This window comes from Acinonyx jubatus, chromosome E1 (genome assembly GCF_027475565.1).
Source record: "Acinonyx jubatus isolate Ajub_Pintada_27869175 chromosome E1, VMU_Ajub_asm_v1.0, whole genome shotgun sequence".
Taxonomy (NCBI): domain Eukaryota; kingdom Metazoa; phylum Chordata; class Mammalia; order Carnivora; family Felidae; genus Acinonyx; species Acinonyx jubatus.
In genome coordinates, this window is record NC_069397.1 from 18,988,222 (window position 1) to 19,003,204 (window position 14,983).

Genomic DNA, 14,983 nt, shown 5'->3' on the forward strand with positions numbered 1-14,983 from the left:
TTCATTCAGGTGGTGGCCTCTGGGTTTCTATCACCTCAGGCAGCTTTGCTCTTGTGCCCACTGAGAGTCAGAAGGGTAAGCCGTTGCTTAGGGGCCTAAGAAGAGACCAGACTGCAAAGCCTCAGAGGGGCAACACCAGGGTCTGCTTCCTAATTTAAAGCATCACCTGTACTGGTCCAGGGTAGATCCTGTCTCCATTTGAGCAGTCTGGCTGGCCATCTGAGAGTTCTTCCTCTGGGATGCCAAGACCAGATCCTTCACCAGTGTCTAGAGAGGTTTCGAGATGTCATTGTAGAGAGCAAAAAGAAAGAATGCTGCCAAAAGTCTCAAATGTGCAAACCGGAAACCAAAATGCCAGAACTGGGCACCACGATCTCTCTGTTTCGTTCTAACTTGGCTTCTCCAAGATGCTGCACCCTGGTATAAATGTAATGCATTTTTAATTGATTTTTTTCTTACATATGACCCTCCAAGATGTTTATATCAGCTTCTCCTTTAAAGTAAAACAGTTTTGCTGTGGAGTTAGGAAACAGTTATGCCACATTTACCTGTGTGTGGCTTGTAGAGTCGGGTCACCGAGTAGGAAGAAAACACACATACAATAACAAGAATTGAGATGAAAATTAATATGAGGGCAGAAGTGGGACATCAATCTCTAACATAGCCTGGAGGCTTTTGGCTGTGGGTGATGGGACAAAGTCAGTGATACTTTAACATTTTTAACCAAAAGGAACAGGTGCTCATTCGGGGGGAAAAAATGAGGAAATTCAGAAAAATAGAAGAAAAAAATCACCCTTAATCCCACCACTCTAACGTTTTACTATGTTTTATACATTTTATAAATGCTTAACATTTTGATACATCTCCCTCCCGTTTCTTTTCTTTACATAGTAAAGGTCTAAAACTTTATAGCTTGCTTTCTATCCTTAACATTTAACAGGAAAGAAATAAGCCTTTTAAATTTTTATTTAGAGGTCTGAAAGTTACTTGCTTGACAGAAAATAGAAGATCCTTAGTATTTCTTTGGAGAAACCTTCACCCTAGTGACTTAGTCTGTGACTACAGCTTCTGTGATTTTCATTCTGGGAATATCAGTGAGCAGGCCCTTGTGCCTCCGCAGAAGCATTGCCCCCTCGCAGTGTAATGAGCGAGTGCCTTCTCCCTGGAGTGAGCCCAGCCCAGCAGTGGCAAGGCTGTCTCAAAGGTGTGCACACGAGAGCAAGCCCCAGGCTGGCGGATTACTGCCAGAGAGCCACGGGCCCTCCTCGTGGTTGCCCACGCTGAGCTCCTCCTGATGGCTGTCTCCCAGTTGTTTTCAGACTCTTCTCTTCTTAAATCCTCGTTTTGCCTGAATCTTAACTTTCTATGAAGGATAGGACCCCAGGTAAGGAACTGTGGACTTGAACTTGTAGGCCCCATGCAGATTTAAGGAAATGGAAGGTCATATGCACTGAATTCATGACAATTTCGGATGGAGAAAGCTAAAAAAAAAATTATTTTTGTCTTTTCCACTCCATATATGACACCACACCCTCGAGATCAGGGGTTGCACGCTTTTTGGCTCTGAATTACAGCGATCACATTTAAAACTGGTAGCATTCCCTTCAGCCCATATTTACTGAAGAAGATAGCAACTAAATCCTAAAGGAAAAGGAAAATGAATAATAAATAATCTTTGCTTTTTTGGTCATAGAGGAAATAAGATGTAGACACAACTGGTGGTGCAGGGAGACTGTAAGAGATACAAATGCTCTTTAGAAGCAAGGAGAGAGAGAGAGAGAGAGAGAGAGAGAAAGAGAGAGAGAGAGAGAAAGTTCTGGCAGGAGACTGCAGAAGGCATCAGGAAGGAAATGGAGAGGAGAAAAAAACGGGTTGGACGTATCTAACGGAGACAGGCGTGGCAATGAAAAGAGCCCGCACAAACACACACTGCAGAGCTCAGGGCATGCTAGAGATGATGAGCAGCCTTCTTTGCATTTTGTTATTATTTTTGTAAAAATCGCCTGAGGAAGATGCAAATAAACACGCAGACGAGGACAAAGCTCATCCAGAATTGTGTCACCCAGAGAAGCGTCCTGTGAACACCGTGGTGCACTTTCTTCCATTCATCTTTCTGCACACATGGTTAGAACGGGACAGATTCCAGATGCTGGTTCCCTGTGCTCGGCTCCCAGGGAGGGGTGGGGGGCGCTGTGTGACTCTGCACTCAGACTTGCAGCCCGGTGCACGCTCTCATAAAGAAACACTAGCATGTGTCCGCCTTCCTGTGGCAAGTTCGAGACAGCAAACCCCTGTTGAGCCTGTGCACATCTGGCCTTACACTCTGAATGGAATTCAGGGCCAAATCTAAATGATATGTGGCTCCTAGAAAGTCATCACAAATTCACTTCCTTTTCATGAGCCAATAAGTAGATGTCTGGATCTATGTCCATCTTCTGTAACAAAGCCTTCTTGGCTTGAAATGGTCCTTTGTCCAAAAGCGGGTATTTTTTCCTCCTCAGATTTCATTTTTATTTTAAAAATCAAATGCTGTATGATAAGAATTAGGTAAAAATTACCTGAATTAACGCTACCCAGAAATAACGTATTCTGGCAGGTGTTTTCCCAGCTTTTTTTGTTTTTTTTTCTACTTTTACTAAATCATGGTCATCTTTCTGTATCCGTAAATATCGACCAGTACTTTGCACTTTGATACAAATTGCCAACACGCCCTCCAGCTTTCTGCTGTCCCACCAAGTGATACCATAGGTGGGTATAATCAGTAATTATTTTGGTAAATTTTGCTGAAGCGTCACAGAAAAATACACAGATCAAATTTACAACCTAGTGAACTTTTAAGAAGTGAACACTTAAAAATCCAACATCCGGATCAAGAAACAGAACATTGCCAACACCCCCAAGAAACTACCTACATTCCCCCTTCCAGTCACTACTTCCCAGGTCACCACTATTCTGTTACCTAATTTGTAATCTTTACTAATCTGATTAACTATGTTGTGTTTTGCTTCCGGTTACTTTTATGAAGTCACTGCTTGGACTGTTGATAAAATTCATTGTAGGGCCCAGTTTATGGAGGTTAAATCTCCTCCGTGAAAGAAACGAATGACATCTATTTTAGGTGCAGAACATGAAGTGATATGCCAGAGTTGAAAAGGTTAAAGCAAAGATTCTACAGGGGCACCTGGGTAGCTCAATTGGTTAAGTGTCCAACTCTTGATTTCCACTCAGATCATGATCTCACAGTTTGTGAGTTGGAGCCCCACGTCGGGCTCTGCGCTGATAGCACGGAGCCTGCTTGGGAGTCTCTCTCTCTCTTCCTCTCTCTCTCCCCCTCCCCCACCCCCTGCTCATACATACACTCTCTCTCTCAAAATAAGTATTTTTTAAAAAGATTCTACAGTATAACCTTTGTCATATATTCTCAGTAAATATTTGAGTTCCTTTGAGACAGGCACTGTGATTTAAAAAAAAAAAAAAAAATCTTCCTTTCTTTGAAATGACAAATTTCAGTATCTTCTGCAACTGGAGAGTATATTCTGTGTTTAAACACCGGTAAGGCCATGTGGCTAGAAGCTGACCTCTGCTGGAAGCTTCTGGTATGATTTGGTGGTAGGAGCTCTCGTCTTCCCTGGTGGCTGCTAGCCTTTCGTTCAGCTCAAGCCCGCCTGCCTCTCTAGCTTTTCCTTGCAACTTGTCAGTTTGTTCTTTTTCTTTTCTTCCTTATGCTGTTTTTCTGCCGTGATAGCAAATTTTGCTTAACAAAATGTGAAGTTTTGTGTGTGGCAAGGTCTTTGTGAGTAAACATCCTAGCAGCTGTTACAATGAAATACGCGAAAGCAATTTGCCAGGTTGCAACCTCCTTTACACGTCATGAGATTCAGCCCCGGAGCCCAGCACCAGAGGAGGGAGAGTAACTGGCTGCTTCTCTTCTCTCCAGGGATCGACAAGGAGAACGTTGAACTCTCCCCCACCTCTGGCCACTGTAACAGTGGACGCACTCGCCATGGATCCGCAAGCCAGGTGCAGAAGCAAAGAAGCGCTGGCAGTTTCAAACGTAATAGCATTAAGAAGATCGTGTGAAGCTTTCTTCCTTTCCTTTTTCAAACAGACTTAACTTACACGGGCTCTTCACCAGTGACCCCTCACCACCGTGCTGTGACGCTGCACTTCATGTTCCACGAGGAGCCCGTCCAAGTCTGCCATGTTGCCAGATGATCAACTCTTGGAAGCATTGCCTAAATCTAATGCTGCTTTTTCTTTAACTTTTATTGTTGTTGTCGTTCTCCTACTTTTGGTGTGTCTGGTGTGAGCAGGTGTTTGGAACAACTGCAAAGAAAGTGGGAGGTCAGGACGCTTGAACTGAGAACGTCCCACTTGTGAGAAAGGATGAACTCTTGATTACTGCTACCACTGGCCAGCTATGAAAGCCATTTGCACAGAGCTCTGCCTTCTATGTTTTCCCCTCCTTCGTCCTACAAAGTAAAGTGTTAGTCTCACTCACACACCTTTCGAGATAGGAGTTCATGGGACAAGTAGTACTATAACCCCGGTATGTTTAATCTGACTTTTAGCTGTGGACTTTTTTTTACCTTACAAAACCGAAGGAACCGTAGAGGTCAAGCCTCAGTGACTTCACACCATAAAGCCACAGGCAAGGTACTTTGGGGGGGTGAAGGGATTTAGAGTTTTGTAATGAGTTCTTAAGAAATACTAACACTCGAGTATTAGCAATAATCACAGGAAAGGAAGCATAACCACGCATATCTTAACGTTACCCAATTAAAGCGACGGGTTCTGAGGCCTTATCCAAACTCAGTCATCCAAACTAGTTTATTTTTGTCTCCAGTTGATTATCTTTTAACCTTCAGGTATGCTGAAAGTTGTTGTTTCTGTTTTTGTAAGCCAAAACTATACTAAGTATAGTCATGATCTGTTTTCCCCCTCCTTCTCTTCTTTCCTAAATAATTCTGAGCAGGGTAATCCGTGAGCAAAGTGTTGGAAATTGTTCCTTGGAGGTCATTTTCGTAAATGTTTGCATTAGCTCCATAGCAAAATGGAATGGTACGTGACTTCTAGAGTAGCTGATGCTTTTAATCTCATCGGATGACTTTCCCAGAAATACAGAGTATGGTGTATATTATCAAAAGTTTCTTTGACGACATGTATTTTAAGTGTCTCGTGATCTCACCCCCTCCCCTCCGAAAAAATCAGGAATCCTTTTAGCAAACCATTTGGGTTCTATATGATAGAACTGCATTTAACCACTGTGAAAGGACGGGCCGGCCTGCATTAGTGTGACAATAGGGGACCTTAACAGTTGCTGCTATACTGAACCGTATGGGTTATCCTGGTGTTGGAATTTCCCTGGTAATGCAGACCCAAGTTTTGGGTGGTACCTGCAGTATGCAAAATGATTTGACTTCAGTGAACACAGTCGTAGTATCCGGATGTTCCAATTTAGAACTGAACCGTATTTATTACAAAAAGATAATATCCCCCTGTTCCCAGGTTCCCTTTATATGTTCCGATGTGATGGCTTTGGGAGGGGAAAGAAACGTAGGGGAGGGGAGCCTCCTGTAGTGCTATTCCATGAGCGGATTTCAGTAAATTAAATTCCACAGCTAAATCAAGAAATAATGGTACATTGAAGTGTTCTGATTTTAATAATATAACACATTTCACATTTATCCACACAGTAACAATGTAATATGTTCATGTAAATAAAATTGCTTTTGATATTGAGAAATAACAAGAATTTAATTTTTTTAATTTGTTTACAGTCTCGGAAAAGTAAGAACCATCTGCCAAAATAAAAGGAGAAAACACTTTAGTTAATACTAAAGTTAGTGGTTATTTTGACATAGAATTGTTGGAAAATATTGAAGACAGGTGCAATTAACTAAATTTGTGTTTTTATTGTAGAGGCTGCGTTAGAGTAGTGTTTATAGTAACAGAGCAACTAAGTCTATAAAGATGCTAAGACTAGAGCTGAGTTTAGAGGTAGATCCTTAACAACCCGATGCCACGCTGCTGTTAAGGTCGTGGTTCTCCCACGACCCCGTGCTCCTGGGAAGGTATCGCGACTCCTTGGATCCTGGAATAAAAGGCAGATGTGAGCCTTTAATCGTTGTGGTTCCATGTTTTTCCTCTTGGTTGGTTCGGTGCGTGTTGGTGGGTGTTGTTACACTGTTCTGCTTCTCCCAATTAAAATAGAGAAACTGCCAAAGGTTTTCTGTTAAAAAATAGTGATGTTTCCATAACAAACTTTTCCAGGTATGATATTTCTTAAATTTATTCATTATTTCCCTCTAGTGTAATGAATGGAATGAATTCACTTGAAGTACCTCACGAAATGATCAGCGTTGCACAAATCAAAATTGAGCCTTCTTTGAACTGCAAAAATACTTTTTTGATCAGTACATCCTGGAAATTTGAGAATGCCCTAAGGTTTAACATTTACCTTGTTTAGAGAACTTCTGACTTTTGAGGAGAACCTAACTTTCCAAGTAACTAAAATGAACATGAGCCTAAGCCTCACCAGTACTCGTCCCCTGAGAAATGAAACACTCTCTCAGGCATCCTACCACCATCTATCTACACAAGAAATCTGAGGTTCAGAGCAAGTTGCCCATTTTGCGTAATCCGATGTGAGTTCTACAAAGAACATCATAATTGGGGTTTGTGGATGTTTCCCCTGACTTGCTAAAGAGGCAAACGTGACCCAGCACGTCGCTGTGCAGAACCCACCCGTTTTATCACGGGCCCCATCCCAGGGGTGCGCCCTTATTCACCAACATCGCGACGCCATTCCCCGGTTCCCCGGCTCCGGGGGAAAGCGGCGAGGCTCTGCCCTTCATCCACTCACCCCTCCCCTGCCCGTTACAGAATGCCAGCCCCGTGCAATCCTGATGGGGGGGGGAGGGAGCAGGAGGGGGCGCCTGGACCCCCAGGAGCAGTCAGCTGCTGCTCCCACAGGACTCCCTCCCTGCTTAGCGGGTTTTAGGCTTTTTCCGTTTTGTTTTGGCTTTCCGTTTGCTACAGCCCTCCAGGCATCATGAGGCATGTCTTATTCAATGTTATGCAATGGACTTCTAAAAAAAAATCCACTCTTCGTGTCAGCCACACAATTTTTTTTAAAGCAGTATATTCACCTGTAAATAGTTTGTGTAAAATTTGACAGAAAAGTATATTTACTACACTGTAAATACATGTGATGATATATTGTATTATTTTGCTTTTTTTGTAAAGCAGTTAGTTGCTGTACATGGATAACAAAAATTTGATTATTCTCGTGTTAGTATTGTTAACTTCTTCCCGCGACTGCGTTACATCATTTAAAGAAAATGCTGTGTATTGTAAACTTACATTGTATATGATAACTTCCTCTCCTTTCCACCTGGGCCTAAACTTTGGCAGTTCCCTTGTCTACAGCCTTGTGAATATTGTCCGCCAGCAGGAGAAATACTGCCCGGCAGTCAGAATGGATCATTGTAGGGGAAAATTGTAGAAATCCATTTCAGACCATTGTTGTTCCCACCCCGTTTTCCTCCCTGTGTATGTACTCCACACCACCCACCCACCCCCCTTTTTTTAAGTAAAATGTAAATTCAATCTGCTCTAAGATGTGGGGAGTTGTTTAATTGCTTCACATGCCTCAGCTCTGTTTTCTCACTTCCCCCCACTTCTCCCTGATCTTTTGAAACATCAAGGCCGGTTCTTTTCTTTTAAGGATGCCTTGGGTTCTCCTCCCTCCCACAGCACGGGACAGACCTTTCTATTTCCAGAACCTCTCTAAAGGAAAAGTAAAATAATTTTGGCGAACCGTGTAGGGGAGGAAGAGTTTTCCTCGAGCCTTTTAGGGTCCCTGGCTGGGTCTGAGAATTAAACTGACAAGGGCAGCTTAACAGAAGAAAAGCACACAGCCCAGGTTTACGGATGCAAGTTTTACATGACACAGGAGCCTTTATAAGAAAATGAAGACCCGAAGCAATTAGACCTGGGGGTGTTTATGCTTGTTCTGCTCGATGAAGAAGAGGGCGGTCACGGAGGAACATGATAGTCAAAGAGTATGAGGTAAGTGTAGTCAAGGGGAGGGTGGGGGACACTTAGCAAGGCCTGTTTGTTTCCATGGTCTTGTCTTTGGAGATAAGGATGCTCCTTTTTTCTGGGCCTAGGGAGAATGGCTCTCACAGGAGGGGATTATGCCCTGTTTTCACGGGGAAAGGGCAGGGGCAAGGTCAGAGTGAATGCCTCCACCATTTTCTCAGACTCTCTGTGCCGTGTTTGGGGGTTGTGTGGCCTGATCCCCATCCAGTGCTTTTTCAGGACAGCTCAAGCTGAGGGGTGACTGTTCTCTGGGATGAGCCGTCTTGACTTGTTTTAAAATGAGCCGTTGGAAATGCCAAGACCCCCCTGAGATGGAGCAGTCAGAGGGCCTGTGTTGGGACCGTACACCTCTCTCCACCTTTTCAGCGTTCCCTCCGTGGACTCTTCTGTGACACTACGTGGGTAAACACTGGAAAACACTTTCCCTGGCTCAGCTGATGCCAGCTTTACTATTTACCCCATTAGGTGGGCTACTCCCGGGTGGAGAAAGAATCCAGCCTAAACCCTGTAGGCAGGACAGAGCTGATCCTTAGGAGGATGGCAGTGCCTGGCGTTAAATAAAGGACTAAAGCACCATGAAACAGATTCCCGCACGTGTGGGGCAAGGGCTGGTCTGTTTGTGGGGACACAGAGCAGGTGTACCTCACCTGAAGAACTTGCTAATATTTCTTGGGCCCTCTGAGGCACAGGCAGACTCCAGGGATGGGGTTCTAGGAGGGACAGACAAAGAGTTTAAAGCCTCTGAGGTGACTGTCCTGAGTGCCCTGGCATAACTCCGCTGTCTTTTCCCTGTGGCCTAAAGCGTGGTAGCCCAAACTAGGGATGCCTCTGGGGTAATAACCCTTTGGACCACACCTCTCTATCCCTGGACAATAAGCTCCTTGACACGGACCATATTGTTTATCTTTTGTGGGGCCCCGTGCCCTTTCTTGGCCTGTACAGACTTTTGCTTTCTGGGACACCCTCGGGGACTTGAGAAATGACCAAGAAGTGTGTCCGGGTGGAGATATGTCTAGTGAGCAGTTGAAAGTAGGGTTATAGGGGCGCCTGGGTGGCCCAGTCGGTTAAGTGTCTGACTTCAGCCCAGGTCATGATCTCACCACAGTTTGTGGGATCGAGCCTCGCGTCGGGCTCTGTGCTGACAGCTCAGGGCCTGGAGCCTGCTTCGGATTCTGTGTCTCCCTCTCTCTCTGACCCTCCCCCGTTCATGCTATCTCTCCTCTCTCTCCCTCTCTGTCTCTATCTCTTTCTCAAATAAACATTTACAAAGATTTTTAACAAACATGCCTTAGCCCCAGAGCAGCAAAAACAGGGGTACTCTGTATCTCTGAGTCTGGCCCAAAGTCAAAGTACAGTCAGAAACTGACGGCAAGGGGTCCTCCCTTATTGATTGAGTGATCTATGCTGAAGGCAGAAAAGAACTGGGTGATCTAGGCTTCGAGCAAAAACGCCACTACTACCCCCTATACTTGTATCCGGAGACAAATGAAAAAAAAAAAGGTTTGGTTTGGTTTTGATTAACAAAAGAGTCCATTTCTGAGTTTGCAGGCATTCATTCCGCTCACGGAAGAAAGAAACATCGATTGGACCCCTTGTTTTCACAAATGAACTCCAGCATCAGCACCTCCTGGAAATGGCTCCGTTCAGGCACTTGTTTCTCTGGGTTCTGGAACAGCTGCTCGTTGGCAGGGTTGGGATGGAGCGCTCCTACACTCCGGCTAAGGCTCTGAGCCTCAGTTACAGGCATCGTGCGCGTTCGAGGCCCTCGGCAGATGGTTGCTGAAGGACACGTAAGGCTCTGTGTTCTCAGGGAACTGTAGAAATAGATGCAATAAGAAAAAAAAAAAAAAAAGACCCTCTTCCTAATTGCAATCCCAGTGCAAAATCCCTACCAAAATGGAGATGACCTGTGTCTCCTAATAAAGACCGACTGAAAACCGTAATCCAGGTTTTGAGATTTCACGTCTCAGTAAAATTTCCAAAATGTATTTTGTCCATTCATACCTTTAGAAAGAAAGCACGAACCTTTTTAAAAAGCCTTTGTATAATGAAAAAGCCATTTCAACCTCAAAAGAGTAGGGAGAGAGGGGATTCTCTAAGAGGAATTAATTTTGCTTGGTAAAAAGTCACTGTGTTGTCCTTCTCCTCCCACAGCACATCTCAGCGGGTGGGCATGTGACTGACCTGACCGGCAAGTGTGAAAGGAAAGCTGAGTAAACGGAGAGACAGACCACAGCCCTGGGTAGGAAAACTGAATAGTACAGTGTCAAGTCTTCCCAAGTTACTGATCTTTTTTTTAACTCCTTTTTAAATTAAGTTCATTTATTTATTTTGAGAGGGGGAGAGGAGCAGAGAGAGCGAACCCCAAGTAGGCTCCACGCTGTCAGCACAGAGCCAGATGTGGGACTCAATCTCAAACCTGAGGTCATGACCTGAGCTGAAATCAAGAGTCAGATGCTTAACGGACTGAGCCACCCAGGCGCCCCTGCAAATTGCTGATTTAATGCACTTCCAATCCAGATCCAAACAAAATGACCCTAGGGTGTATCTTGGAGTATAAACAAGAAAGCATGGCTAAGAAAAAAGAAAAAAACATAGCTGGAAACTTCCCTTACTAGATAATGTAGACATTTTAAAATATTTCAAATTGATCATTTGATTAAACTAAATAGAATGGAACAGGCAAAAAGGTCCTAATTATGCTATAGTTTAAACGGAACAAAACACCAGTAACCTCCAAATTTCATTAAAGCCACAAAGGCGGATTCCCCACCCTGCTACGTGTCCACCACTGGCTGGTAGGGGGCGCTGCTCACCCAGTTTCTATGGCTCCAAAGTGCCGCCTCCACAGCAAAGAGCTGGTCAGACAGCAGAGGGGGAGCTCGGGCACCGCTGCCCCAGTCTCCCCCTGGGATGATGTTAATGTTCCATAGCCACCCTGTCCAATATGGTGGCCACAGCCACACGAGGCCGAAATGTGGCTATTGAAACTGACAAACTTACTTTTTATTTCATTTACATTAAATGTAGTTACATGGGGCTGGTGACTACCAGATTGGAGAGCCCAGCACCCAGGGAGGTCTCACATTAGCAATTATAGGCCTGAGGCCAGACGTGCAACCACTTCTGCTCACTGTCACTCCCAGACTTGTCACACAGCTCCACAAAATAAATCACAAGGGTCCCCAAAAGCTATTCTTCGTTGCCCAGAAGGATGGCTAGAAATGTTGGCCAAGAACATAAATAACTCTCACAATAGGGAAGGACTTTGTAAGCCGAAAGCAGCGGAAGATATCCTAAAGATTATGCCAAAATGTCCCCATGTCCAAAGAACTCACCCAAAATTTAAAGGCCAACAGAGAAAAAACTAAATAAAAATAAAGGCCAACAGAGAAACTGTTCCTATTATAAAGAGTTCATTAAAATCAATTATTTTATTTTATTTTTTTATGTTTATTTACTTAGGGTGAGCTGGGGAGGGGTAGAAAGAGGGGGGGAGAGAGAGAGAGAGAGAGAGAGAGAGAGGGTGAGAGAGAATCCCAAGCAGGCTGCACACTGCCAGCAAGGAGCCCGATGTGGGGCTCAAACTCACAAACCAAGAGATCATGACCTGAGCTGAAGTCAGATGCTTAACCCACTGAGCCACCCAGGTGCCCCAAAATCAATTTTAAGAAAAGACCCATGTAGAAAAAAAAATGGGCAAAGGACATGAATGGCTAATTCACAGAAAGGAAATACTGTACCAACTGCTAATCACTATACAATGAAAAAGTTCACACTCAGTAAACAAATTCCAATAGACACAGTGAAATATCATTTTCATCTGTCAAATTAGCATAGATGTATCTAACTGATACTTGGTGCTGGTCAGGAGAGAGTGGGATGGACTCATGCACTTGACCTCATCTTCCTGTGTCACCAGCCTTAAGAACATCCGCACCGTTTGCCCCAGTTAATAGTGTAATCTGGTCATCTAGCCTAGAGAAAGAAGGGATCAGAGTGCTAAGACTTCCATTAAAGTATCATATATAATATCAAAACACCTGGAGACAACCAAAACGGTGGCCAAATTATCTACGTTTTTCCAGCACTTTCTGGAAGCTGACAAGGGCCTCCTTATATAGCCTTTAAAAACGGGTTTAAAGAACAATATTTAAATTTGAGAGAAAACTTCCAGTAGAATCAAGAGTTTGAAAACTGTGCATGAGGGCTGAGCCTCAATTATGTTTATATATGTACACATATATTCATATGTATAGTTTATACATAGAAGTCTAGGAAAGCAACACTGCTTCTTAGGAGTGATCTTACCTCCCCTGAACAGCAGGGGGCGGAGGAGAACCGGCCAATTCCCAGGGAGGCAGATGGATGGAGCACGGGGAGGGAGCCCTCTCTGCTCCTTTGCTGCTTTGTTTCTTGGGCTGCCTTTGCTGGAGGCCAGGATCCCTGCTGGAACCCCTTTTTTTTATTTATTTATTTATTTATTTATTTATTTATTTATTTATTTATTTAAGTTTATTTATTTTGAGGGGGGGAGAAGGGCAGAGACAAAAGGAGAAAGAGAATCCCAAGCAGGATCCACACTGCCAGCACAGAGCCTGACGCTGAGCCCGATCCCACAAACCGTGAGATCATGATCTGAGCCAAAACCAAAAGTCGGACACTTAACCGACCGAGCCCCCTTTAAACATGGCGCCTGGCCGATCAGTCAGTGGCGCATGTGACTCTTGATCTCAGGGTCGTGAGTTCAAGCCCCATGGTGAGTGTGCAGTTTACCCAAAACAAACCATAAAAACACTGCACCTCAGTCTGTTCTCAAGAGGCCTCTGGAGGACTTCACAGCAAGGTGACCCTCCAGTGCCTCCTGTGCAGTGTCACTGTGGGTGGGGGTTCCCAGCGGGAAGACCTGACACTCCCTTGGCCTCTGTGTTCCTAAATCTCGGTGACCCTGGCTTGTCCAGCCCAGCTCCCAGCCCCCACACCCCTCCCACGTGTGTATTCAGCAAAACTGGGACACCTTGGATTTCTGGGTGTTATTTTGGTTTTTAAGCTTCTCAAGCAGGGGTGGCAGAATTAGTAGCTGGGACTCTCGCCTACTGCCTGAGATTCTACATCAGTCATTCCAGGATCACCTGCCCCACCTGCTGCCCCCATGCTTCCGTGTGGGAAGGAGCATTGATGGGGGCCAGGAGGCCACCTGGGCCGTGGTCCTGTCTCTGCCACCAAAAAGCCTTGTGACCTTGGGCACTCACTTTCCTTCTTGAGACTTTGGGTTTGAATCAGACAAAGGGGTTGGCAGGAAGGTGTCTCCCATCCTGACAGTCTCTGGCTCTCTGATCATCAGGCCTTTGGGATAACCTTTCCCAGCCCTCCTCCTGAGCCCAGTTACCTTTCAGTAACAAATGGCCCCGCCTCACCCCCATGTCACCTTTATTCTATGACCCAGGCTGACAAGCAGCATCCATGCGGGACATTGCCAATCTCATGGCAGAGGACAAGGAGACGTGGAGAACCCTGCTTTGGCTCATAAGTCTATCCCTAAGTGACAGTTCCTCCACATTTCACGGCCCAAAGTAAGTCCCACATGGCTACTTTCTGAGTTCCCTAGGGCAGAATGTATGATCCCCTGGAGGGGGAGGGGTTCCAGGGGGAAACTGCAACAATTAACAGCACAGTAATACCACCTGCCCTTTACCCATTTACTAAGTCCTTGTTAATATCCCAGGTACCTTGTGACATGAGTCTCAATTCCAAGACAACGGTTAACTATTGAGCTGACCGATATGGGGGCCCCTGGGTGGCTCAGTCAGCTAAGCACCCGATTGCAGCTCAAGTCATGATCTCACGGTTCGTGAGTTTGAGCCCCACGTTGGGCTCCTCGCTGACAGTACGGAGCCTGCTTGGGATTCTCTCTCTCTTTCCTTATCTCTCTGCCTCTTCCCCACTCATGCTTTTTCTCTCTCAAAATAAATGAACCTAAAAAAAAACACAACGTACAGCAAACAGTCTGTGTTCACGCCAGTATTTTTCAAGAACGCTGGGGTGGGAAGGTTAAGATAGGGGATATTATTTTGTCTTTACTACTCTGTGAGGTAGATATCATTATGCCCATTTTACAGATAAGAACATTGAGATTAAGTCGCTTGGTCAAGGACACATGGCTTATAAGTGGTCGAGCCAGGACGTGGACCTCAAGCCGTCGGAGTCTGAACCCCACACTCTCAGCCTTTCCATTATATACCTCCCACAAAAATGGCAGAGGCCCAGGACGGGCCTGCTGGGCTCCCAACAGCACGGAGCATATGCCAGCCTACTGGGGGTAAGAGGAAGTCAGCCCGTGGCACCCACTGGCCCTGACCAGGCTGCGTTTCCTGGCCTGGCAGGACCAAGGAGCCTGTTTGTTCTAAGACCCGCGAGACTAACAGCAAAGGCCCTTGAGACACATTAGCTGTGGGTCAGACCCCCCCAGCAGAGACACAAAGATGCTCTGATCCCACTTTGCTTGGGGGGGGGGGGCGGGCAGTTCTTGCTCTGGGAGGACAGAGAGACCCCAGTACTATCAGGAGACGAAACCAGAGAGGAGGAGCGGGCCTCACCAGGAGAGGGTACCTGGAGTCAACGCGCTGGGATTCGAACCCTCCCACAGGTCCTAGCTGCATGACCTGGGGCAAACTACCTGGGACGTGTTACCCTCCCCTTAAAATAGAGTTAGTGATAACACCCCCTCACGAGCTGCTGGAGACAACAGAGTTGGCTCACAGGAAGCCCGTGGCACAGTGCCGGGCGTGTTGTCGGTCTCCTAGCGTTGTTACAGGGGCCCGAGGAAGAAGGAAGTAGAGCCAAAGATCAGCTGGGACGCTCAGCAGGCATCACGGAA

At 45.5% G+C, this 14,983-nt stretch overlaps 1 protein-coding gene across 11 annotated transcripts in view; it reads left to right on the plus strand.

The window, feature by feature from the left end:
• Positions 1-7,621, plus strand: part of NF1 (neurofibromin 1) — a 246,875-nt gene extending 239,254 nt beyond the window's left edge. For all 11 annotated transcript variants that reach the window (XM_027034457.2, XM_027034452.2, XM_027034451.2 and 8 more), the window contains one exon: positions 3,938-7,621. In XM_027034457.2, the coding sequence (XP_026890258.1) occupies positions 3,938-4,080 (143 nt within the window). In that variant the 3' untranslated portion in view covers positions 4,081-7,621. The remainder of the gene's footprint in view (positions 1-3,937) is intronic.
• The last annotated feature ends 7,362 nt before the right edge of the window (positions 7,622-14,983 follow it).